Here is a 26,509-nt window from a genome sequence, read left to right as displayed (position 1 = left end):
AAGACTAGTTAGTTGGATCAGAAGAGTATTAGGGGCCTGTTCCAGGCAGAAGCTGGGGGGACAGAGGCAAGAAAAGATCCCAGAGTATCCTGAATATCTTGCTGACATTTGAGCATGTCCCAGACAAGTCTCATTTCAGGGGCCAGGGATGTCAACTGTCATCCTTGCTCAATGGTCATGTGTAAGCCTTGTCTAGATGAGCCCTGGATTTTATCCCTGGAAACTCAAAAACAAGCATACTAAGCATCTCAAACTACATTTCAAAGACCCCAGCTTTTTTTTTGCCTTTGCTGCCACCTCATAGACACCTGAATGCTCCCCAGTACTGTCTAAATTTTGTAGGTCAGGACTCCTGAAATAGATACCATTGCCTCTTTTTTTGTTAATCATGATCAGATGCTTTTATGCTCTCTACAAAGTCCTGCCCATTAAACACTCAGACAGCACCAGAAGGTGGCCTCGGGGACAGTTCCTGGAATGAAAGAGATTAGAAGCTGATATTACTTTATATTACATGAGGGAGAAAGATTATGAAAAATTTAATTGAAAGTAGGTGATTATTTTCTAAGATCACATTTTTTCCTGTCAGAAGGAAGTATTTAAAACAGGCTGGAATGAGACCTCCACTTAGCTTTCCTTCATTTATCTCTGTTATCTGTCAGACCTGCCATACTTTTGTCTTATTAAATATTTGTTGAGAGGACTCCATGTGCAGGACCCTATTGCATGCACCATTTCATTTGATCTACATCATAAAACTATGGTAGTTTGTCATGTCATCCCTGTGTTACAAGAGGTGGAAACCATGGAAGATGGTCTTGCCATTGAATCTGGAAAGGAAAGCCCATTATTATTCATCCATCTCCCCTAGTGGCACTCAGATCTGGTGTGACTGGTTTTTGCTCCCAGTTCTACCAAGTGCCTCTTGAAGCTGTTATGGTAATGAATATTGTTATGGAAGACTGCATTGTTATCCACTTTTTCTGCTCATATTTACTTGTGTCTGCCTGGTCATTGTCCATAAACCTGAAACTCAGTCCTGTCTGTGAACGAAGCCTCAGGCTCTAAAACCAGGATTTGGAGAGACAAGGGTCTAGAAGCAAATGCTGATGCAAGAAATAATCCACACAGTGAAAGGGGGTAAGAAGGAGTTTAGGAATTCTAACACTAAAGCCAGGAATTTCAACTCACAAGCATTCTATTCCTAAGAAGGAAGGCACTTCAGTGGAGGAAGACAGGAGATTGAATGCAAAGCCTTTTTGAGACCTAGACTTTTTATTAGAAAGAACCAGAACACACCTTAGGGTAAAGAATGAATACTAAATAGGGAGGGATCCGGTAACCCAACTCCAGATACACCCTGGGGTGGAGAACTAATACTGAGTAGGGAGGGACCTCGTAATCTAACACGGTCAAAGAACAATCATCATCACAACCTCAAATTTTTCATCTTGTGATTATTTTATCACAGACTTTCCTGGGAGAAATTATCTCAATGGAAAGATTTTTAAAGTACATCCTATTAACATGCTGTGTTGTGCAAATGTATCTTTCTCTTATTTTCTTGCAGTTGTGCATTTCTACTTCGCTCATTCATGACGTATGCTCTTTTTATTATATTATAACCCAGTGATCTCTTTTAATGTATTATAAAAGGCTGTCTTATGTCTTTTGTTTATTCACTAACTAAAGAGACTTAGTTCAGATGACCAACATGAGAAATTTTCAAACTGCCAAAAAGAGCCTTGCTATCTTTGAGGAATTCATCTGGCATTGCTACATGGGAACTGACACTTATATTTCTAAGATCATGTGCATCTACTTACAGTTTGGCCACCAGGAATCTCAGAGTCTACTTTGAGGGGTTTCTTTAAGTACTATGGAAATGGTCCTCAGCCTGCAAATTAGGATCTAAGCCTAACATTTATATCAGCCCCCAATTTATTGTGAAATTGCCTTTCAGGCATTTAGCTATATTGTGTTTTAGCCTTTTATTGTGAATTTCTTTTACCCTTTCTTGTCTACTATTTCTAAAACTTCTGGGAATGAAGCAAGATAGAAATCAATAACATTTTTAGCAGACTGAGTCCATTTAATACCTAGCTGGTTAATAGGTAAGGGACCACCTGAAGGGGTCTGTGCTTAACCCAGACTGTTCTAGACTGTTCTTTCCATGACTGCTCCTTTCTATTGGAGGCATGCCTTTTCCAGCATGTCCTATGAGTATCTTCTCATATTCAACATTTCAGGGATGTCCAGAAAAAGACTGAAACATTCCCTTTGCCAGTCTAAGGTTTTACAATCTCATAGTATTATTAGAGAGGGGATGGTCTGGACTTGTTCACTGTGCAAACACATTTTTAATAGTGTTTAGAGGACTAGTGATGGCTTAGAGAAATTCAAGCACTTTACATTGTTTAATTTAATTCAGGTGACTTTAGGAAGCTAACTTTGGAAACTAAGTTAGGGAGCTTCAATAGCTGTGGAAATGGAGGTTCAGAGAAGCTCAGGATCATCTTTGAGAACTGTAGCCTGTATAAAGCTATAGATATCCTTGATCCAAGATCAGGACCATGCATTCCCCACCAAAGACTAACCTTATCTTTCTTAGCAGCAGAGGTCAGAGGTAATTAACTTGCTTGCCTTCAATTCTGGTGGTTTATGGTTAAGGCCATTCATAAAGAGAAAGAAGAGAGACAGAGAGACAGAGAGTGAGAAAGAAGTGCTGCTATAGAGTAAACTGGAGGTGGTGGGGCTGGGCTTGGGACAAGGAGAACATAACTGGGGAAATTGGTGGGTAATGAACACTGGTTGGATGTTGGAACATTGTATTATCAAAACTCAGCTATCACAACTTTTTTACCCTGTATTTCATGGTGGTTTACTTAAAAATTAATTAAATAATTTTTTTAAAAAAGCAATTACTGTGGTTTGCAAGGAAGAGAGGCAGGACCCAGGCACAGTCCCTGCCTAGCAACCTTCTGTATCAGCATTATTCAAAAGAAATGGCCTGTAAAATAGCTGCTACTCTACTGTGATGACTTTCCAATTTCCAACAGAAACTTATTTGCATGTTACTGACAATTCTCTCATGACTGAGCATTCTTCCTTTTTTTTTTTTTCTTCCATATTCTTTGGTCGCCAGCTGATAAGCTACTGCAAGCACTAAAAATGGTAGTTGTGCAGCAGTGGAACCATTAAGAGGTATTTGTGCAACTTAATGCTCTTAGCAGAGATGAAGCCTACAAGTCTAGTGCTGATTGACCTAAGATGAATCACTTCTGTGACTCTCTGTGATCTCAAAAAGCCCAGTCTCTGTGTCCTGTGCTCACAGTCACTGCAAAAAGGTCTCATCTTCACCAGTGTTTTAGGAACTTTTTCTAAAACTGGCACCTTTCTGAACTTGTTTCATCCTATCCTGCCATGCTCTAATCTTATTTTTATGGTTCTTTCTTTATGTAGTTTTCACCTATGGCTTTCTTGGAACATCCTGGGGGCCCACAATGGACCACATGGCTCCTAGTTGAGAACCACTGCTTTAAACTCCTAACAGTTCTGCACCCTTCAATGTCCGCTTGCTGAATTCCAGATTCAACGTACCTAAGTCCTCCCCATTGGATAGTTCTGCCTCACCTCACTTCCCTAGTATTCTACATCACCTGAAGATCAGACTCCCCAGTAGGAACCTTCTAAAATTATCTTTTCTTTGAACAAGTCTGATGGTTTATGGGCCTTTTGTCAATCAAACCAGAGAGAAAGTCAGCTAGTGTCCAGTGTTCTCTCCATGTCTTCCTCCCTCCCTCTCAAAGTCCATCTATTTCAGTATATTTGAGGTAGTACATGAAAATATGTCTTGAAACAAACCCTGTCTCCATTCCTGATGGAAGTACTCATCATTTCTCACCTGGATAGGCCAATAACTGGATTCTTGTTTTCAACCATTCTTCTTTAATCAACCCCCTGCAGTTGCCTGAGTATTTCATTAGAACACAGATCTTTTCATACCTCTCTCCTCTTTCCTATGAACATTACTCCTGGACACTTTTTCACCTAGAAATAAGATTCAAATTCTTCCTCTGGATTTTGAAATCCCATCTTCTAAATATAATTTAGAAAAATTATAGAGGCTGGTAGAGATAGTATAATGGGAATGGGATTATCTTAGATGCTGACAACCTCACTTCAAATCCCACCATCACATATGTTCTCTTTCCCTTGTCTCACCAGGAGTAATTCCTGAGCCAACTGTAAGCCTAAGCACAGTAGAATATGGCCCCTTCTAAAAAACACAAACAAACAAAAAATAAATAGATTGTGTAGCCCTGATTATCATCTGGTAGAAATAATTTTAAGTGGCAGGCAGAAACCAAGTGGGTAATGGTGGGAAGGTGAGCCTGAGTGCCTAGGCAAGAACAGATGATGTAGGTGATTCAGAATTTAGGGTTCAAACTTTCACTTTAGCCATAGACACGTTTTCTTTAGTGGCATGCTGAGCCACTCTGCTCTGGAATCACACACTCACAGTGCTGTGAATGAGAGCTGGTGTTAAGGACAGGATCTGTCTCCAGTAAGTGTAGACCAGGGGGCCTCTGGGGCTGGAGACATAGCATGGAGGTAAAGCGTTTGCCTTTCATGCAGAAGGTCATTGGTTCAAATCCGGCATCCCATATGGTCCCTCGAGCCTGCCAGGAGCAATTTCTGAGCATGGAGCCAGGAGTAACCCCTTAGCACTGCCGGGTGTGACCCAAAAACAAAAACAAAAACAAAAAAAAAAAAGATGTAGACCAGGGGGCCTCCAAGGAAGGGAAGCAAAAGGATTCTCCTGGTAGGAAATCCTAATCTGTGCCAACTCTTCCTGTGACCTCTCTGCTAATTATGGTCCATATCCCACACCCTGCAGGAGTCCTGCCCTCATTGGCTGCTTCATTGTGGACCGGCAGTACTTTCAGGAGATCGGCCTGCTAGACGAAGGCATGGAGGTGTACGGCGGTGAGAATGTTGAACTTGGGATTAGGGTGAGTGAGGTTTGCCACCTAAATGGCTTGGCTCATATCTCCAAAGGATAACTCCTGGATCCAGGGGTGGAACAAAGCAACTCAAGTTTTAAGCACAACCCAGTGATTTTTGAATGTCCAGTTCTTAGCCTTGATCCATGTGATTGTGATCAGCACTAATAGCTGTGGGTGGAGTAATGGAGAAATGTGTAGAATTTGCAAGAATGCTTCTTTGGCTGGGATGGGGGCAAGGGAAGGTATAGTTTCTGAAGCAAGGGAGCAAGCTCTTTATTAAAACCAAAAGGTAACTCCTCAAGGGAGAAAAAAGACTATAGGCACGGAGGGAGGCCAGACCAGAATGACCCTGCAAGTCACCTGCTGATGGGCTGTCAGTAGGATATTCATTCTGTTTCCTTCCAGGGGCCCATAAAATATTCCAAAAGCCTTTATCAGGAGAAAGGTCCATAGAACTAAACTCAGAATATGGGCACAACACATGGTCATGCAGGGTTTCACATTCCATGTGCTGGCTAGGTTCAGAGGCCTTTCCTCTTGCATGACATGCCCTAAAGGGAAGGGGCCTTTGCAGCTGCTGGACCACAATGTGGATTCACAATGGGCATCTCTAATTGACCACTGCACAGGGACAACTCTCAGTCTCTAACCCTTTTCTCCTGACCTGTGAGAAGCTAATATTCAAGTGATCCTCTCCTTCATGCCCGAAGGTCACATGAGGTCCCTTAGGTCTTGGCTGAAATGACATATAATGAAGGGCATTGTCCCTGAGGAAAGACCATGCCAATGTGCAGGAAATGGTCTTGTTCTCATTGCAAACTAGTATTTCATTTGTTTCTTGTCCCTACACTATCCTCTGCATAAGCTCTTAGCAGCATGATAACCCAAACACTGTTAGTCCTTGGAGAGGAAACCAAGCTTTCTGATCTTGGCAGTTACCCAAGATGTTCCTCCTTAAAGCTAATCTCTGGTCAGAGCACCCCAACATCTAACTGTTTCCTCTAAGTAAGCCCCCTCATGACCTTTAGTTTCCATGTCTGTATTTAGAACATCCAGTTTCTGACTCCCATCTCCCACACCTACTTGGATCTACCTTCCTGTCAGCTCTGATATCCTGTAAACTGCCTCCCCACTGGACAGTCAGTGAGCCCCCAGAAAGCACTGGTCTTGTTATGATGGGGTATAGAGGACCTCCAATATCTCTTAAAACTTGTAATCTCCCAGCAGGACTTGTGTGAGTCTGATTCACACCAGTAATTTGAGGGCTGGCAGCAGAATTAGCTTAGAAAACTTTTGTAGGCATAAGTCTCACTGACGTTCAGAGAAACATGTGCTAATGCATTCATATGAAACAATGTATGCTTCATCACCTACATTTCACCAGCTCTCTACATCAGTCATTTGCTTGCCTTCTCATGTCAGCAGCCCTGCTAGATAAATGCTCACCTCCAGACACAATATGGTTCGCTAGGAGCTGCTAGTAACTCAGAATAGACTGAGAGGACACAGTTGCTTCCATTCATCTAGGATCTCTGGGAAAGTATACCTCATACTAAAAAAGAATTATATTTAGAAGTTCTGCTTCCAACATGGATGTGAGTTAGTCTCAATGGTAGTGGTGATAATTCTAGCTTCTTCTTCCTGAGTCCATCAAGCAATTTAAAATGTGGGTGGGCTTTCAAATACAATTCTAAATATCTTTGGGTGTTTTATGTTCAAGGTGTAGAATACACTTAAAACCTTGCCCCTGTCAGTTTCTTCCAAGTTTACAAGATTTGAGTGAAAGATATCATTGTATGTAGGCTTCCTGCAACTCAGTGGCTGGCATAACTGAGAATAGGATGGCCTAGTTTGTTCAAATTCTAATAGTTTCTAAGGAACAACAACAACAACAAAAAATCCCACACAGATAGTTTCCAAAATAGATGTCATATTTTAAGTGATGCTTAGAATTTTTCTTTCAAGTTTTATGAGTTAGCATCCTAGTACTTCAGTTTCTTTAAGATGTCTTTTCATTTACCACAGAAGATATATATATATATATATATATATATATATATATATATATATATATATATATATATCTTCTGTGATGTCTTTTCATTGACTACAGAAGATGTATATAAACATGATACATGACACATTGCTTTTCACGCATCATTTTTTCAAAGGCAACTTTTTTGGGGAGACACATGCAGCAGTGCTCAGGTTTACTCCTGTCTCTGTGCTCAGGGACCATTTCTGGTAGGCCATAGGGGAGTTGTGTCAGGAATCCAACCTGGATCAACTGTAGGCAAAAGACTCCCTGCTATATCATAACTCTGTTGTAATAAAATAATAACAGTTGCTCCTATACTGAGGCAACTTATCCAAAATTCTCATGTATTTAGAATATAGAAATAGAATTGTTGGCATAAAACTTTTTAATAATATCTTTATTTAAATACCTTGATTACAGACATGATTGTTGTTTGGTTTCAGTCATATAAAGAACAGCCCCTTCACCTGTGTCACAACTTTTGAATATTTGTTCTCTGCCAGAAATTGTTCTATGTTATTTATTTATCCTACAAAACACTAATAGTTTACACAATACCCCTTTTTTCAGATGATGAAACTGAAGTTAAAAGCTTATACATACTGAAAAGGGATTCAACCGCAGATATTAAGACTCCTAAATACAAGATAGATATACTGCAGTGACCTAATAATAAAGGTCCTTTGAATACTCTTTGAAAAATAGCAATGTACATCATGCAGTAATTCCTGTCTCCTTTGTTGGCAGTCATTTCTTCTGGGTTCCTATTTAAAGCCTTACAATTTTGTACAAAAGTTTTTTCTTTTTAGTGATTTCTAAGTCTGCAACTCAGTGGGTAAAGGAAGAAAATTGTTATGGTTAAGAAAAGTGAAACACATAAGAAATAAGACCTGATGAATTATTGATAGAAGAGAGAAGGTATGCATAAAATGATTACTCTGAAAAACACAAGCATACACATTCAAGTGTCATGGAATGACATTTAGGTCAACAATAGTTGGTGAGTCCCACATTCCTGGTGCCCAGTGACATCATAGCTGTCTTTACAGCATAGAATTTTATGCCTCTTGCAGCTTTATACATTCATACATACTCTTGATATTATCTCCCCTGTGCTTGATTTAAACTCATGTTGTTTTTTTTCATCTTGGCCCCTAAGGATTGCAAAAGTGGAAAATCAATCATGACCATTTCTCACTAGTGAGGCATGACACTTTCCAACTTAACTATGATCTTGAAGAACAAGAACTAAGTGGTAGAAGCTATTAAAGGATTTAATCCAATGAAAGTAACAAGAATAACAGAAATTTGAGAAGGGCCTCAATGTGGAGGAACTTCTAATGAGCAGAAGTGAAGAGTAGACCTTGTTGCAACTCCTTCACTCCACCATGACAATCACAACAAAAGCAAAAATAAATGAGTTTATAAAGAAATGCTGGATCTGATTATGATTTTGAAGATTTTTTGCTAGATCTGGGTAGTTTGTATGACTCAAAAATCATTATTCATTTCTTAGTGTGAAAGTGAAGAGTGATTCTGTGATTGCTAAATATAAAAGGAAGTGGAAAAATTTTGGAAACTCTAGAAAAATTGATTATGTTGGAAATTTACTTGCCAGAACAAATTTTCATCATAGCAGAAATCCCCCCTTTTTAGAAACTGTGCCCGAAAGGTCTGTCATTCATAAGAGAGCCAAGTCAGTGCCAAGATCCAAGGCTTTTAGGGACAGTATAACAGGGGACATTGTTCAAAATAGCCTAACTACATAGATCTTAAAATATATCCCTATTGTTAATGAGTAGGTGACAAAGTGTGTTTACTGGCAAGAATCAACAAATTGTTAAATAATGTAAATGAGTTGATTTTATTCCCTCAAAAATATGCTTAAGTCCTAATGACACCCTTGTCTCTGTAACTAGAAATAAGGTTTTTGCATGTTTAATCAATATTATGTGGACCTTAATTCAATATAACTATATATCTAGCTCAATAGTTATAAGAAAAAAATTTGGACACAAAGACAGAATTGAAAAATGAGCATGTGAAGCTGAAGGCAGAAATTGGAATTATGAAACTGTAAGTCAAAGAGTGCCTGACTATCAGAAGTTCGAAAAGACCAGGAAAAAGCCTCCCCTGAACAAAGGTTTATGAGTGGAGCATGGCCCCTCCCACATCTGATTTCATACTTTCAGCCTTCATTCAGAACTATGAGAGAATAAACTGTTGTTTAGGGGATTCACCTGGTGGGACATTGATAAAATAGCCCAAGGAAATTAAAATAGAGACCAAAAACTAGTTGAAAGTGGAGTCTAGAGAAAGACTGAGTCTTATATCAAAAAACTGGAGTATTAAATCTTATGATTTATCAATTTCAGAATATAGGGCACAGGATCCAAAGGTAGAGACTTATATGTGTACCTCACACATGCAAAGTCTCTGACAGATTCAATATTTGATGGCTGAGAATCAAGTTTGGGTGTTTTTTACTAATGTTTGTTCTTTTGTGGGGAGGGGTTTGGATCATTCCCGGTGATGCTCAGGGGTTATTTTATTCCCAACTCTGAACTCAGGAATTATTCCTAGTGGTGTTGGGGAACTATAAGGGATGCCAGGGATTGAAATTTAGTCAGTTGGATCTGAGGCAAGCACCCTAGCCCCTGGTGTTTGCTCTTGGGATGTACTTTATCTTGTGCCCTGTTATTTTCATGTTCCTTAGAACCCTAGTGATGGGGATTTTTGTGACCTGGGTTGAAATGGTCTTCAAAAGAGAGGATTTTCTTGAACTGTTTCTGATAATTAAGAATTGTCAACAATTGAAGTAAATTTTACTTGAGATTTTTGGGGACCATGAAGTACTTTGATTTTAAGTATTTTTAAAAATCTTCATATGGATCATGAAGGATTTTCTATTTGATTTTAAGGAGTGGCTTCTGGTTACAAATCCACAGAAAAGAATTTTTCCTCTCTTTCCAGAAAATAATAATTGAGGCAAGAAATCTTCACCCTGATTTAAAAGTATTTCTACCTTATTTTTATATGAAAAAAGTCTTTGAAGTCTTACATGGAGTGTGTGTGAGAAGGGAAGGAGGGCACTATTTTATTAGACAGATTCTAATTTGTCTTCTCATCTCTTTGTTTCCCTGGTAACTTATTCTTTAAAACATCATGTTTATTATCCTGTAGAGACTCCACCATCTAGGTTTTCATGACTGCATTCTGTGATGTTGTTAACATACCCATTTGCCCTGTTTGTTTCTCTGAAATTGGTAGCTCTATAGTATAGCAGGTAGGGAGCTTACATAGCATATCAGGATTTGATCCCAGCATTAGGGTTCCAAAAAAGTCTTGCCAGATGTCATCCCCGAATGCAGTCAGGAATAAGCCCTAAGCACAGTCAGATGTGGTTTCCCCCATAAAAATTTTTTCATAGGCAGTATTGTATACTTTCATATGAGTTACATATCAACTGTCTTCCCATCTGTGATACTAGCAAACTCATTGATTTTGCTTAGTAATAATAATGGTGATTATTCATTGAGGATTGCTAAAATAAACTGCTTTAATTTTCTTTCTCATTTATTAAGTTTAAATTATTTTAATAAAGATAATTTACAATAATTGATTATTTGGTTGCCTGGAACCACAATAAAGTTTATTTGGTAAGGTTAGAATAAATAATTCTGAAACAATCTTCAAAACAATAACTTTATTTTCTACAACTTTCAAAAAATAAATTCAATGAGTTTACTTTTTCCTCTCCTCTTCTTCCTTCGTATTCTATTATTCTTTTTTATGTTCTTTGCCTTCTTTATTATGAATTCACAGATTTACATTTATTTTATATATTTCAACTCATTACACTTGATAATCTTATTGATTTGCAAAATGCTCACCCTTGACCATTAAGAACCTGTTCTGAATCCCATTGATTTCAAAATCTACATACAGGGATATTCCAAATTCCGGGATCTAGTTCCTTCTCTCCATCTATAACTAGACAGTTCCCTAAGGAGCTAAGTCTTTTAGATAAAGGGTATTTAATAATATTTAAAAGTACAATTTGGCCATGAGTATATTGGTTCATGTCTTTAGCTCTGCAGTAGTCAGAACTAGAAAATATTATTATTGTCTTTGTAGAGATATAATACTCCAAGCATTCATGGTGATTTCTCGAATTCAAATTTAGAACTTTGGAGCTTTTATTGAACCTCATCAATCTTATATCTCTATTTCCTTGCCAAAGATTCTGGTTCTTAATGACACCAACTTAATTACTTGTTTATCTTACTCCCCAGTGTGCACACAACTGTCTCAGAATACCAATAATGACTCTACCCCCAACAATATGATTATTGGAAACAGTTTAATTTTTTAGCATTTCTTTTTCTTAGGTTATATTCCGCTAGAGATAGACAGTCAAATTACTATGATTTAAAGTCATCTAGAATGCTTCTTCTCTGTGTGATTATCATCCTAACCTCATAAACATTTTCATTTTGAGAAATATTTATAATCACATAACTACACAATTACAAAGTCAAATTTACAAGTAAAAGATGTAAAATAAAATAAAAGTTTTCCTTCTATCATTTTCCTCTTCAAGACCTCTAACATAAACATCTTGTTTTACTTTAGAATATCTATAATATATAATAGGAGTATTTGATTACATATAAAGTCACGTATTTCTTTAGAAAAATGGTTAGCATACTATAAATAGTCTGGCACTCAGATTTCTTTATTTTATTTATTTATTTATTTATTTATTTATTTATTTATTTATTTTTTGGTTTTTGGGCCACACCTGGCGGTGCTCAGGGGTTACTCCTGGCTGTCCGCTCAGAAATAGCAGGCACGGGGGACCATATGAGACACTGGGATTCGAACCAACCACCTTTGGTCCTGGATCGGCTGCTTGCAAGGCAAACGCTGCTGTGCTATCTCTCCGGGCCCTCAGATTTCTTAAAACTAGGTATATTGTATTTTCTGAAGCCCATTTTATAGTACATATAGACATAATGCTTTTTGCTTTATACAGCTACATATTATTTTGATTCAGAAATGTTCCATAGTTTATTCTACCAGTGTCCTTTTGAAGATAGTCCTAGGTATTATTTGTTATTTAATCCTTATTTTTATCAGATGATTGACTAGATTCCAGAAAGTGTCATGATTAGGTTAAAGGGCAAATGCATATATGTGATTTTGCTAGACATTGTCAAATCCCAGCTCTAGGCATTATCAAGCCACAGTTCTGTAGAGATGGGATTTTTTTCCACAGGAATAATGAATATGGCTGTTTCCTTGCAGCCAATCAACAGAGTGCTTCAGAGCATTTAGGTTTTTGCCTTTATCAGATGAGAACTGGTTTTAAGGGTAGTTTTCATTTGTATTTCTTATTAAGAACTAGGTTGAATAACTTTGCATATGATTAATACCATTTATATTTCTATTTTTCCTTAGCTTGTCATATCTTTGGCCCATTTTCCTACAGAACTGGTCATATTTTCTCTATTTTTAGACTCTCTTTACTCATTAGAGATGGAACAGCTTGCCTTTCACATACACTACAAATATTTGTTACCAGTTTCTTATTTCTTCTCAGATTTTTGCTTTGATTTTTTTTTGCCGTGCATAATAACTTTTTTTTTTTTTTTTTTTTTTTTTTGGTTTTTGGGCCACACCCGGTGACGCTCAGGGGTTACTCCTGGCTATGCGCTCAGAAGTCGCTCCTGGCTTGGGGGACCATATGGGACGCCGGGGGATCGAACCGCGGTCCGTCCTAGGCTAGCGCAGGTAAGGCAGGCACCTTACCTTTAGCGCCACCACCCGGCCCGCATAATAACTTTTAAAGAAATGATAGCTAAAGCAAATATATCTTTTACCTTCTTGTGTCAGATTTTATTTATAGGGCAACTTGCTTTAATCTCAGATTATTGAGAAATTCACCCATATTTTCTCCTAATACTTATATTTGGATTTATTTTTACACTTTATTTTTTTAATTTATTTGGAATTGATTCTGATGTATGGTATGAGGAATGTATACAATGTCTTTTTGTTTTGTTTTGTTTTTGGGTCAAGCTTGGTGGTGCTCAGAGGTTACTCCTGGGTCTGCACTTAGAAATTACTTTAGGCAGACTCAGGGGACCATATGAGATGCCAGAGATAGAACCCAGGTAGGCTTCATGCAAAGCAAATGTTCTACCCTCTATATTATCTCTCTGGCCTTGTACAATGTCCTTTTTTAATATAGCCATTTTTTTTTCCTAATGCCTATTTATACCCCCACTTTTTCATTGGTTTACCAGGTTATCCTCAATATACACTGAATTGATCTGGATCTACTTCTGAGTTTTCTATTCTGTCTCCCTTAATCTGTTGTTGCATTTATGTATTAATATTACAATTTGAATCACACAGTCTATAGATAAAGTCTGATCTTACAAATATGTGTATGTTTGATTCTGACTTGCCAATGGCATCTTAAAGACAGGCCTTGGATTCAAAGAAAGAGATCTGCAAGATACACAAATATTATCATTATCTCTTCTTTTATGGCTAGACTTTAAAATACTTGATGCCAGAATTTATGACTATGTAATTTTTATAATGTTTGAAAATTAAAATACGCTCAGTGAACAGATTCTGACTCTGAAGACCAACTATTAGAGATTATATTCTTTCTCAAAATGTCAGAGCTATGAACAATGGGTGGTTGCTATAATGAACATGATGAAGAATTCAAATGAGAAAAATGTTTCAGAATATTTCTAAAAGGAAGGAATACCTAATGGAATAATAAGTGCCCTATAACAAAGCACAACCACATCATAGTATCCCTAGAAAAGATAGATGAGATTACCACTAAATATTAATAATTAATAGTAATGTAGATATAATAATATGTGAGTTGCTGCCCTAAGTATATTGGCTCATTCTATTCAAGCATTAATACAGTGATGCCTGCATTTTTATTATATCCACTTACATATAGAGGTAGATACTAAAATGTAAGAAGATCCTATAACTTGCCCTGGGGTACATGACTGGCAATGATAAAATTGAGATTTGAATTTAGAGGGGAAGCTTCAGACATCATTATGTCTTGTATAGGCAGACATGGTGTAGAAGCCTTAAATAGGAAATTTGACATTTCTCAGTCTTCTTGAGGCGCATTCATTTATTCATTCACTCCTTAAACATTCACTTGCCAGGTTCTAGGAAATTAGAGATGAATTACATGGAAATTGCCTTTGAGTCATTCTCAGTCTATCTGAGAATATAACTACCTTGCCATCTTATAAAAATTGATCTAATAAAAGAATTTAAAGAACAATATGCCTTGACCACACTCTCCTTTTTAACTTCAAGGACTTCTGTGCTTTTTGATTTACCAATGTCAGTGGCATGGCAGTGAGTTCACAAAGCAGAGAAACTGCTAAATCTTTTTCTTGTGATACTCCTAAACGTTAGAAAAATGTAAACCGTTGTTATTTTTCTTATCCATCATCATAAAATTGCTAGCATAAACTAAAGTAACAAAAATGAACAAGATAAAATATTAAACTATAAATTGGTTAAAGACATGAATAGTAGTATCACAACTTAAATCTGAAAAAATTAATTCAAAAAAACTAATCTGGTTTTAAATCATGTCCACATAAGAAACTCCCTGATGGAGTCAAAACAATAATTTGGCTTGCACATGGCTGACCCAAATATGATACCTGGCACCCCATAGGATTCGCTGTGATTGCTAGAAGCGATCCCTGAACATAGAGAGCCAAAAGCAAGTCCTGAGCACCACTGAGTGCAGCCCCAAAACAAAACAAAACAACAACAACAAAAAAAAAGAAAGAAAGAAAGAAAGAAAGAAAGAAAGAAATACTTTTTCTTTTTTGTTTGTTTATTTGTGTTTGGGTCACACTCAGCAGTACTCAGGGGTTACTCCTGGCTCTCCACTCAGAAATCGATCCTGGCAGGCTCAAGGGACCATATTGGATGCCAGGATTCAAACCACTGTCCTTCTGCATGCAAGGCAAACACCCTACCTCCATGCTATTTCTCCAGCCCCAAGAAAAGACTTTTTCTGACTGAGGCCATAATGTGACTAACAGAAAGTACTGATAAATTGATTTTATTTTAGTTATAAAATCAATGCAAAAAAAGTGTTCTTCCCAATAGAAGTAGTTTAAATTGTTAAAAAGTATAAAATAACTACAAAAGGAAATTATATTTTTACTTAAATTATATAAAAGATTGACCAATATGGGGCTGGAGCAGTGTCACAGTTATAGGGTGTTTGTCTTACACGCACTGACCTAGGACAGACCAATGTTCAATCCCCCTGCTTCCCATATGATTCCCCAAGCCAGGAGTGATTTCTGGGTGCATAGCCAGGAGTAACCCCTGAGGTCATCAGATGTGGTCCAAAAACCAAAAACAAACAAAAGATTGACCAAGAAAATGAATAATCTTAATGATATTTAATCCAGAAGATACCTACTGGATAAAAATTAATTACTATGGACATAATTCCAATTAAATCATTACATAAGGTACAGCCCATTGAAAAATAAGGTCAGGGAGGATGTGACTACCTATGGAGCTGGGTCACGCTGTACAGAGGAGGTAGCATTTAGACTATGCCCTGAAGTATTGGTGTTTTCTTCAGGTGTGAATAAGGCATCCTGGGGAGTTGGGACTTCCCTTGCAGATCTACCAATATGAAAGAATTTGATTTGGATTATAGCTGATCTAGAGGTAAGGACATAGGGATCTGTAAGAAGACATGAATCTAGAGCTCAGAGACTTGAAGGTACAGCAGTCAGACAGGGAAAATAGTTGGCCCCTGGCATAAAGCCAACTTTTGTTGTTTGTTTATTTTCTCACATAGGTAAGTTATTATTTATCATCAATAACTTAAGGAAGAAAATACATATACTGTGGATAGCCTGGTGATGAGAGCAGTCAGACATTTAGTTATCAACATTGATAGTCAAATATCTGTCTTAGTGATATATTCTTGGGTCATAGAGGGAGACTATTATTTCATAAGTCAGATTTATCCTCCACAATATATCACAAATAAAGAAGATGACAATGATAATAGTGAGTTGGTGGGAAGATTTCATTGATAGCATGCTACCAGCCCATCCCTTTGTATACATAATATATAATACTTGGACCATAACATTTAGGAAATGGAGGACACAGTGGTCCTTCAATCTCCTAGTCACCATAAGTACCGTGTTTAAATCTCTGGGTGTGTAATCTTTCCTGTTTTGTTTATCTCTGTTTTATTTATCTTGACTTAGAAGTATACAAAATCTATAGCTCAGGGGCTGGAGCGACAGTGCAGTGGTAGGGCATTTGCCTTGCATGGGGTTGACCAAGGACGGACATGAGTTCGATTCCCATCATCTCATATGGTCCCCTCAGCCAGAAGCGATTTCTGAACGCATAGCCAGGAGTGACCCCTGAGTGTCACCAGATGTGCCCCAAAACTTTAAAAAAATTTTTAATTAAAATTAAAAACAAAAACAAAAAATAAACTACAGCTCAGGTCCAGAGAGATAGATTAGGGATTTATGCTTTGCTTTGCATGCAGCCAATCCCAGTTAAATTCCCAGTACTAATTATGGTCCCCAGAGTATGCCAGATATCATCCTTGAGCACAGATCGGGAGTAAATTCTGAGCACTGCGGGATATGCCCCCAAAACTAAGTAAAAACAAAAACAAAAACAAAAAACAAAAAAACAAAAAATAATATATTGCTCATGTTGTAAGAGGCCAAACGGCACATAAATAAAATGCTTCACATTAATCATCAGGGAGATGCAAATCAAAACAACAATGAGATATCATCTCACATTACAAAGACTGGCACACATAATAAAGAATGAGAACAATCGGTGCTAGGACAGATGTGAGGAGAAAGAAACTCTCATTCACTGTTGACAGGAATGTAGACTGGTCTAACCTTTTGGAAAAAAATATGTGCATTCCTAAAAAGCACTAGAAATTGAACTTCCATTCAGCCCAACAATACTGCTCCTGGGAATATACACAAAAAGCCCCAAAACACAATGCAGAAAAGGCTTCTGTACTCCTATGTTTATTGAAACACTTCACAATAGCCAGAATCTGGAAATAACCCAAGTGCCAGAGAACAGCTGAGTGGATAAATAGCTACACAGTGGAATACTATACAGCTTTTTGGAAAAATGAAGTCATGAAATTTACTTATACGTGGATAGACATATCCATGTGGACAGAGTATCCTGATGAGTGAAATGAGTCAGAAGAAGAGGGGCGGATATAGAATGATCACCTGTGGAATATTTTTAGAAACCCATGTCATGAGAATTATACCCAAGACAGTAGAAATGATGGAGGAGGGAAGTACATATAAGTCAGAGAAAAAACTACTATAACATTAATAAGTTAGAAATGATCACATTGGACTGTGCTGGCCTGTAGCTTAAGTTTATTCGTGGTCGTGGAAAGGGTCTGCACCTGTAAAAGAAATGGGTGGGAAAAGGGGGGACCATCAAGGATTCTGATTAAGGCGTCAATTTATTTTTGAAATGCCATGACTTATATAGTTTTTACACAAAGGGAGGAGGGGACAATGCAAACATTTGTCAAGCATGCATTTGTCAAGCATGCAGTTCAAAAGGTTTGGCATGTGCCTGTTATTTTGATACAAGTTTCTTGAGGAACATCCTATTATCACACCAAATGCTCTATCTATAGATCTGAGTTTCCTGAGCCAGAAGAGTATGACCTTATGGTTCTTGTGATCCGCGTCAACTCATGGCCAGTTGCCACGTACACAATGTATAGCTCAATTAAAGGACAGGCCTGTTAGAAAATGGCAGTTTGCTACAAGATGGCCGTGCTTATGCTAAGACTGTGAGGGAGAATCTGGCTCCCTACAGTTCCCCCTCTCTAGTATAGTAAAGCGGAAGGACAGTACAAAGTTATGGGTGATGTGCCTATCTTAGGCTACCTGGGCTGTTGCCACAAGGGGCACCTGAGAGAGGGGCAAGTTCTGCATCCACCTTGTGGGCTAATCCTGTCATGGGCAACATCACAGCCGGTCCCACCAGGGAGAAGCCTGATCTGCAAGAGTCTGAAATTCTTCAAAATCTAAAGATTCAGATGGAACGACAGCCAATTGCTGGTAATGAACTGCTACATGCTTTTTCATGGCACTGTCCACTTGATGTTTAACAAAATATGTTAATTTCCTAAAGGCCCATGGCCCAAATGAGATGAGGCAGAGAAAACCCAATAAGGGTCCCATAATGATGGGAACGAGGGTAGTGAGCCATGGAGAAGTTGAAAATCAATTTTTGTACCAGGACTCACTTTGTTTAGTGACTTGGTTCCATTTCTCAAGGCTTTTTTCTAGCTCTTTAACACTGTCTCTAACAATACCAGTCTTATCTTTATAAAAACAACATTCCTCCTTGAGGGCCGCGCAGACTCCTTTCTCCTTGAAAAAGGCGAAGTTGAGACCTTGGAGGTTTTGCAAAACCATTTCTGCAAGGGAGGACAGTGATTGTTCAAGAGCATTAAGACCAGTTTGAACGGCTCCCTACATTGTACAAGAACTAGGAACTGAAAGAAAGCAGGATACCCCTTCAGTAACAGCATTGCAAATCACTAAACTTAAAAAAGATGAAAATCTGGGGCAGGAGAGATAGCATGGTGGTAAGGTGTTTGCCTTTCATGAAGAAGGATGGTGGTTTGAATACTGGCGTCCCATATGGTCCCCCCGAGCCTTCCAGGAGCGATTTCTTAGCATAGAGCCAGGAGTAACCCCTGAGCGCTGCCGGTGTGAGCCCCCCCCCAAAAAAAACAAAAACAAAAACAAAAACAGAAGAAGAAGAAGAAGAAGAAGAAGAAGAAGAAGAAGAAGAAGAAGAAGAAGAAGAAGAAGAAGAAGAAGAAGAAGAAGAGGAGGAGGAGGAGGAGGAGGAGGAGGAGAAGGAGAAGGAGAAGAAGAAGAAGAAGAAGAAGAAGAAGAAGAAGAAGAAGAGAAGAAGAAGAAGAAGAAGAAGAAGAAGAAAAGAAGAAGAAGAAGAAGAAGAAGAAGAAGAAAAGAAGAAGAAGAAGAAGAAGAAGAAGAAGAAAAGAAGAAGAAGAAGAAGAAGAAGAAGAAGAAGAAGAAAAGAAGAAGAAGAAGAAGAAGAAGAAGAAGAAGAAGAAGAAGAAGAAGAAGAAGAAGAAGAAGAAGAAGAAGAAGAAGAAGAAGAAGAAGAAGAAGAAGAAGAAGAAGAAGAAGAAGAAGAAGAAGAAGAAGAAGAAGAAGAAGAAGAAGAAGAAGAAGAAGAAGAAGAAGAAGAAGAAGAAAGAAAGAAAGAAAAAGAAAAGAAAATCTGTGATGGTCCAGCTGGTAGTTGCTTATCAGTCAGGCACATCCCATTCCACTGTTAATTTGAAGAAAACAAACAAAAATGTCTGAAAACTGTGAAAGGATATTTTATATAAAGCATGGGCCTCACAAAATTTCTAACAGGCTATTTATCAGAGATGGAGAAATGAATAGTTTTCAGGATTGGTTCGTACAACAAAATTGCCTCAGGATGCATGTCTAAGACTTTATCATTGTGGCTAAGTGATGCATGACAGCATATATGATATCATTAATTTTTAGAGTAGCCCCATCAGGCTCACTTTGTTATGCCCGTATAAAAAAATGTTAAGAACCTGGAGGCAATAGGATTGAATATCTCCCAAGATCACTCAAGAAGAGAACCATCCTGACTGGTTTCCAGACTCACATTTTATCCCTGAAACTTGTTGCTTGCCCACCTCTGCCTTCAGGGTTTCAAGTCATTCACAGCACAGTCATTCACAATTCACATTTAATTTTAGGGAGGCATAAGTTTAATTTCAGGGATGAACTTGAACCCATCACACGTTGAAAAGGACAACAGTACTATTTCAGTGTTTTGATGATGCGATCCAGATACCTCCATGATCACAGGAGACTTGCAAACTGAAGAAGGTGAAAGAGACAAGACAAGAGCTGAGCTGAAAACTAGAGCCCAGAGAGTCAAAATGGAAGTAGATTAAGGAGAGGCACCAGAAATAGACAAGAAGACAGAAATATGGGGCCAGGGAGTTAGAAATACTGAAAAGAAAAAAGAAAAGAAAACCAAAATGTGTCTCAGTCTAGAAGAGAGATCACCATTATTCAAGATTTTTAGAAAATTGGGTTTAAAAGGATTCAGACCTCACTAATATTATGAACAACAGAATCCCAGTAAGTTCCTGTGTGCTTGTCCTGCATTCAGGAAAGAGAAGCTCACAAGATATTCCCTAGTTCTCCCCAAAGACCTTGAGGTTCTTCTCAGGAATTTTTGAGTATTTCAGTAAGAGAATAAAACACACCAGCAAACACAGCTTTAGGTTAATAAACAGTCCCAGCAGTTAGAGAAACTTGAGGAAAGAGACCAAGAGTGGGATCCCAGTATTCACCAAAGCTAAGATGATCTCAAGAAGCTACTAGATTATTATTATTATTATTATTATTATTATTATTATTATTATTATCATCATCATCATCATCATCATCAAAAGGCTTAGGGGCTTAAATAGGAACACTAATCTGCCCAAACCATCAAATCTTTACCCGACTCAATGATAGTGGGAGCTGAGAAAGAGATTCTTCTGGAAGATTTAAGGAGCCCTTGTAGAGAATGGTTGGAATTAGTTGATGGAGACAGAAGACAGACTTCAAAGGGCTATGGAATCTGATAGGAGGCAAAGAGTTTAGAGATTTTATTTCATCGTGAACAGAGAGGAAGAGTGACCTACTGCTTGCCTGTAGGCAGAGGACAAGTGTTAGGAACTTATGAATAAACAGACTCAACCTCGTGTTGGAAATTTCACTTACCCAAAGGGCCTCAGCTGCAGTCACCACTGCTCTGTGGGCTTTATGTCTAAGTATGCCACCCTTAATCTGTTGCAGTTGCTTTGCCCAGAGCTTTTGGGATCTGAAAAAGTTGGAGTCTGTAAAGTCAAAACCTTTCGGACTTAAGGGTCTTCCCACCCCTGATCTTCATGCAGAAAAATGGTGTCCCAGGCATTCAAGAGCCAATGACTTTCTAGGTCAAGCCACCAGAAAGCATCTGAAAATTTATGTGAAAGTCTTCTTCACCAGAGCACCTGGTTTCCAGCACACCAGTCACCTAGTGACTCTGCAATTACAAAGCAGCCGCTGAACAGACGCAGTTTAACTGCATGTTGTAAAAGTTTTATGGTTAGTAAAGATAAGTGCAAAATTAATCCCTAAAGAACAAAGCAATTAAAAAAGTACATAACAAAACAATTAGCTTGAATTGGTGGGGAGTAGAAGTAGGAGAGCACCCACAGATGATCTTAACTATAGAAAGTGTCTTCAGGCTTGTGCTTATTAAGTTTTTTTCAATGACAGGACCTAAGGAAAGTAAGGCCAGCAAGATGTATGGAAGAGGTAAACATTTTTAAAGGGTTTTGAGACTCAAATTAAAGGAAAATTTTCACCTTCTTTAAAAAGTTAGGACAATTGGGAAAGAGCTATGAAAGCCAGTATTAGGCCAATGAATGAGATATAATTATAGGATAAAGATTAGGTATTAATAAAGTATTAATGTGGGGCTTGAGCAAAAGCTCATTGGGAAGAGCTTTTGCCTTGTATGTGGCCAACTGGGGTTTGATTCCCGGCATCCCATATGGTCCCCCGAGCCTCCCAAGGCTAATTTCTGAGTGTAGAGCCAGAAGCAACCCTTGAGCACTACTTGGTGTGGCCCCAAAATAAAAATAAATAGACAAAGTATCAATGTTTAATTCACTGATGGGGGGAGTGAGAACAAAATTTGAAAAAGAACACTGAGAATTAATAAATAAATAATGTATGTTAACATTCCAGAAAAATTGTTTCATCTCTCCTTCTCCTCTTGGTTCCTATTGTTTTTCTTAGCTGCCAGTTTCTTTACACAGGACACTGTAAAGTTATATCATGATTTTAATTTTTTTCAGAAAGGGATCTTCAGCCAATGTCAAAACTGACTCTTTATAATAAGTGATAGAAATTGAGCATGGGCTTCTATTCATCTGTTCCTCCTCGTTTTCTTCATCTTTTTTTCTCCATCATCTCCATCCTATTATCACCTGCCTTATCTTCCTTCAAATAAGACCTAATATGTGTAAATCTGAAATTGCAAAAGAGGATTTCATCAGAATTCCTCCATGATCAGTGAGTGCTCTTTTTTTTTTACCTGAGATTCTAGGAGCAAAATACTTAATCTGTTTTTCTAGGTTTTTTGGGTGATGGTTTGCAGAAGTCACCACAACATAAAATTGTTTCATTAAAAGAATGTTTATTCAGCGTTGAATAAAGGCAATCCTGAACAAAGAGTCACCTGAGAAAACCACTTCTGGGACCCTCATTAACTCCTTCTCTCTCTGTGCCTATACTAGCTTTCATATTAGGAACACCTCAGGAGTCAACTAAGTCTTTTTCCTTGCTTACTGCAGCGCTCAGCAGGTGGTTGAGCTCTGAGGTTAGTGTTCCCTCCTTTGTTCATTGTTTCTGATGCCCATCACAAGTGAGTGGCTTGATGGCTGGCATAATGTTCACTGTACTAGGGCTGAATCATGCAAAGAAATCATGGAGAAATTATAGTAATCATTTCAAGACACATACTTATTTTGGATTTTAACATTTCTGAAATCATGTCTGCTTTATAAATTTGTCATTTATGTATAAATAGTAAACATAGAAATAAATTATAATTGATTATCTCAAGCAATTTGAGAGTGAAAAGGGGTTCTGTAAGCATAACATCTGAGTAATAGGTATGAACGAGTGTTCTCTGGGGTAATTTGGACATAGGATTACATAAGTTACAAGGTTATGTACACATTTAATGCAGTTCATTCAATTGGTATTATTTGTTGAGTGCTGAACATAGGCAAGATGCCATATAGTGTTTACCACTGACCAAATATATTTAAATACAATGTTGTGTTTATATTTTAAGACAATCCATTCTCTTTTAGAGCTGTGGTGTAATGAATCAGAAAACTGATATAGAAAAACAAAAATGACATGTATATTTACATAAAACACTTAGTACTGTATTTGTCAACTCATATTGCCCAAGAAAAATACCATGCACTGTATGGCATAAATAACACAGATATATTTTCTCTTACAGTTTCAAGGCCAGAAGTCCAAGATCAGTGTCAGGTCATGGTCTAGGTTTGATGATTGAAATCCCAATGAGAGTACTTTCCCTGCCTTGCAGAAGGTACTTTATCTGAATAGTGTTCTCTTGTATCTCTTCCTCTACTTATAAATAGAAGCAGTTCTATCTGATTGGGGACCCATTATTATGATCTCCTTTAATCTAATCACCATTGTAAATGTTCTCACTCCTGTCACATGGAAGTTAGGACTTTGACATGAATTTTAGGGGAACACAATTAATCTAGTGTAAACACTACAATGAAAAACACATAATACAATTTCCAGTAAATCAAGGATTTTGTGTGCTTTGCTCAGCCACAAATAAAGCTCCTACCCTATTCACTAGTGCCTAATTTATAGTAAATGTTCAATATGCAATTGTTAAATCAAATTAAAACAAAGAAGGAACATGATCTAATTGACAGTTTTGCAAGATGGCTTGAAGGGCAAAATAGTTGAATTGAAGAGAGTTATTAGTGGGCTTTTGAGAGAGTTGTCCACACAAATATGACAGCTTGGACCAGAATGTTGCAAACTGAGAGATGTGATTAAATTTAAGCTATATTTAGGATGTAGAACTGACAGCATTTGCTGATGCAGTTTTGGATTTGGTGGGAGAGGAAGAGGACATAATTATGGATGAATTACAGGTTTCAGGCTTGAGCTATTAGGTGGATGAGGGGGAGAAGATAGGACAGATGGGGAGGCAAGGAAGGAAATCAAGAGCTTGTTTTTGACAAGGTAAATATCCAAGAAAAGTAATATGGAGACAGTGTATATATAAATCTTGAGCTTAGACGAATATAGTATTTCTTCTTACCTGAAAGATTCTTATTATACTCACTGAATATTCTAATCAATGGAATTGTACAGTGATAATAATTATAGCTAGTACTTATAAGCTGTATGTACCCTTGCCCTTGGTGTTGATAAAACCCCCCAGGAACATGATCTCATTTAATTCCACAGCTATTTCAGGAATGTGTCATTTTCATCTCGATTGAACAGACAAGGAATCTGAATGTTAGAGTGAACTGAATTGCCTAGAGACCAATTGAACAAGTGAGGAATGTAGGATTTAACATCAAGATCTTTGATACACAAAACCTCTACTTGGAATACAATATAGGTGTCTTGAGTGTGTGTATTCTATTCTTCTTCTAAATGACACAGATTCTTGGATCCGCTTGCTTTTATGGGAAATGATGGGAGAAGAGTGTTGCACCCCCTTTGGAGCTACCGTATTGCAGTTCTAATTTCCTTTGCAAGTCAGTTGGGGCTGTGCCTTTTAGAGATGGTACCCAAAATGACAGTTCATTTGGATGTATGTGATAAGGGCACATCTCTTTAAGAGAAGTGCCAGAATACAGCTTTCTTTTTTTGGGGGGGGTTTGGGCCATACCTGGTGGTGCTCAGGGGTTACTCCTGGCTATCTGCTCAGAAATAGCTCCTGGCAGGCACAGAGGACCATATAGGACACCGGGATTCAAACCAACCACCTTAGGTCCTGGGTCAGCTGCTTGCAAGGCAAACTCCAATGTGCCATCTCTCCGGGCCCAATACCAGCTTTCTTAATCTGAATTCTAGTGTTGTCAGAGGAAAGCTCCTTAAAACAAATATATCTGAGCAAATGATAAACATGTCGGTTTCCATTTTATAATCTGAATGATAACCTTGAGGTTCTGCTGAGCCAAATGAAGGGATGCACTGACAGACTTAACTACCACTAATGTCTGCTCTCAAGGTTTACCAGATGATCAAACTTCCCCATGCAAGGTGTCTTAGGATCACATGGACTACCTTTCACCTGTAGCTCTCATTTTGTCTGTAGATTGCAAAGTGTTTCTTCTCCTCCAGTGATTCGTGGCTGCTCTGCACTTCTATAAGACCTTCCTAATTTACCAAGGGACAGAACACTGGCTAAAGATTCAAAATTTAGCCCTTCTACAGGTGTTGTCTTTATATGGTGCATTGGATATGGATAGGAAATTTTAATTTGATTGGATATAGAAACAAACCATTCCTATGTATGGGATTTGATTTTTGATTAGATTACACTTCGGGGAGGGGGGAGGAGAGGGAGTGAGAGAGGACAGAAGCAGTCACTGACTAAAGACGAAAAAGGAAACATTTTAAATGAATATTTCATTTTCACATAAAAGGTAAAAATGAAAGAGTCCAGGACATCAACACTGAATAGCTACTGGAGAGACCAAGATTTTTTGAGTATGTCCACAGAAGAAGGCTCTCACAGTGATTCAAAGGGACCTAGCCCACCAGAGAAGGCTTCAAACATTTCCAGGTTGATGGATGGTCAATTTTGTCTGCTTAAAAAGCTTTCAGACAAGGAGTGGGAAAGGTTATATTTGAACTTCAGAAAATTGCTGTTGGGTTTTTTGATATTCAAGTCTATCATTCTCTAACAGTAACACCTGTAATATGACACCTTTGTCAGTAACATCTTTGTCAGTGGGGCCTTGTTTTGGACTTAGCTAAGACTTCTATCTCAAACCTTGTGCTCTGGCAGTTTGGTTCTAGAAATTCAGGCTGACACTTGCAGCCTTCCCCAGCCCAAACAGTAGGAAGTAGTGAGGGTCAACACTGCCCGGAGAGTGTTGCCTTACTGTGTGCAAACCTGGCCTCAACCACTTCTTCTCTGATAGTTGACCCATACCAGGCTGCTATGGCTTTCCAAGGAACACTGAGCAATGAAGCTGTCACTTCGCATATACCTAGTTTCTCCCCAGGTCCAGAACCTTATTACAAATTCCTATCCAAGATTATTTTCAAAGTTGCTTGGCTCAAGCCTGGCTAGTTATCAGGCCTCCCAACACCTGTGGCATGGCATTCATCAGGGAAATGACCTGTGTCAGCACCCCAACCCCACCATAAATGCTTAACCAAGGCCCAGTTAATTTACCATTTACAATCACAGTCTTCTAAAAAGTGGGGTATTCTTTTGGGAAGCTTTGCTTTAGGTAGTAATTTAGACGTTTGTTTTTTTATTTTATTGTTTTCAAAATTAATGTAATTTATTTTTATTTGGGAGATATATGTATAATTTTAATCCTGTTAATATTTTATCAAAATACAAATTTTAAACATTTAATCAAACAATAAAAGTTATAGTCCTTAGAGTTCATTTTGGCTATCTCCACAGCACCCAATTACTATAAAAATTACAAAGTAATCCTTTATTTTTTATTGTC

At 38.0% G+C, this 26,509-nt stretch overlaps 1 protein-coding gene across 1 annotated transcript in view; it reads left to right on the top strand.

Annotated features, from left to right (window-relative positions):
* GALNT18 (polypeptide N-acetylgalactosaminyltransferase 18) overlaps positions 1-26,509 on the top strand; it is a 345,921-nt gene that overhangs the window by 245,275 nt on the left and 74,137 nt on the right. Inside the window, exon 6 of the mRNA XM_049781017.1 lies at positions 4,901-5,015. Coding sequence (XP_049636974.1) covers positions 4,901-5,015 — 115 coding nt within the window. The remainder of the gene's footprint in view (positions 1-4,900; positions 5,016-26,509) is intronic.

The sequence above is a fragment of the Suncus etruscus genome, chromosome 9 (assembly GCF_024139225.1).
Source record: "Suncus etruscus isolate mSunEtr1 chromosome 9, mSunEtr1.pri.cur, whole genome shotgun sequence".
NCBI classification, from domain to species: Eukaryota; Metazoa; Chordata; class Mammalia; order Eulipotyphla; family Soricidae; genus Suncus; species Suncus etruscus.
This window is presented reverse-complemented; position numbering and strand designations above follow the sequence as displayed.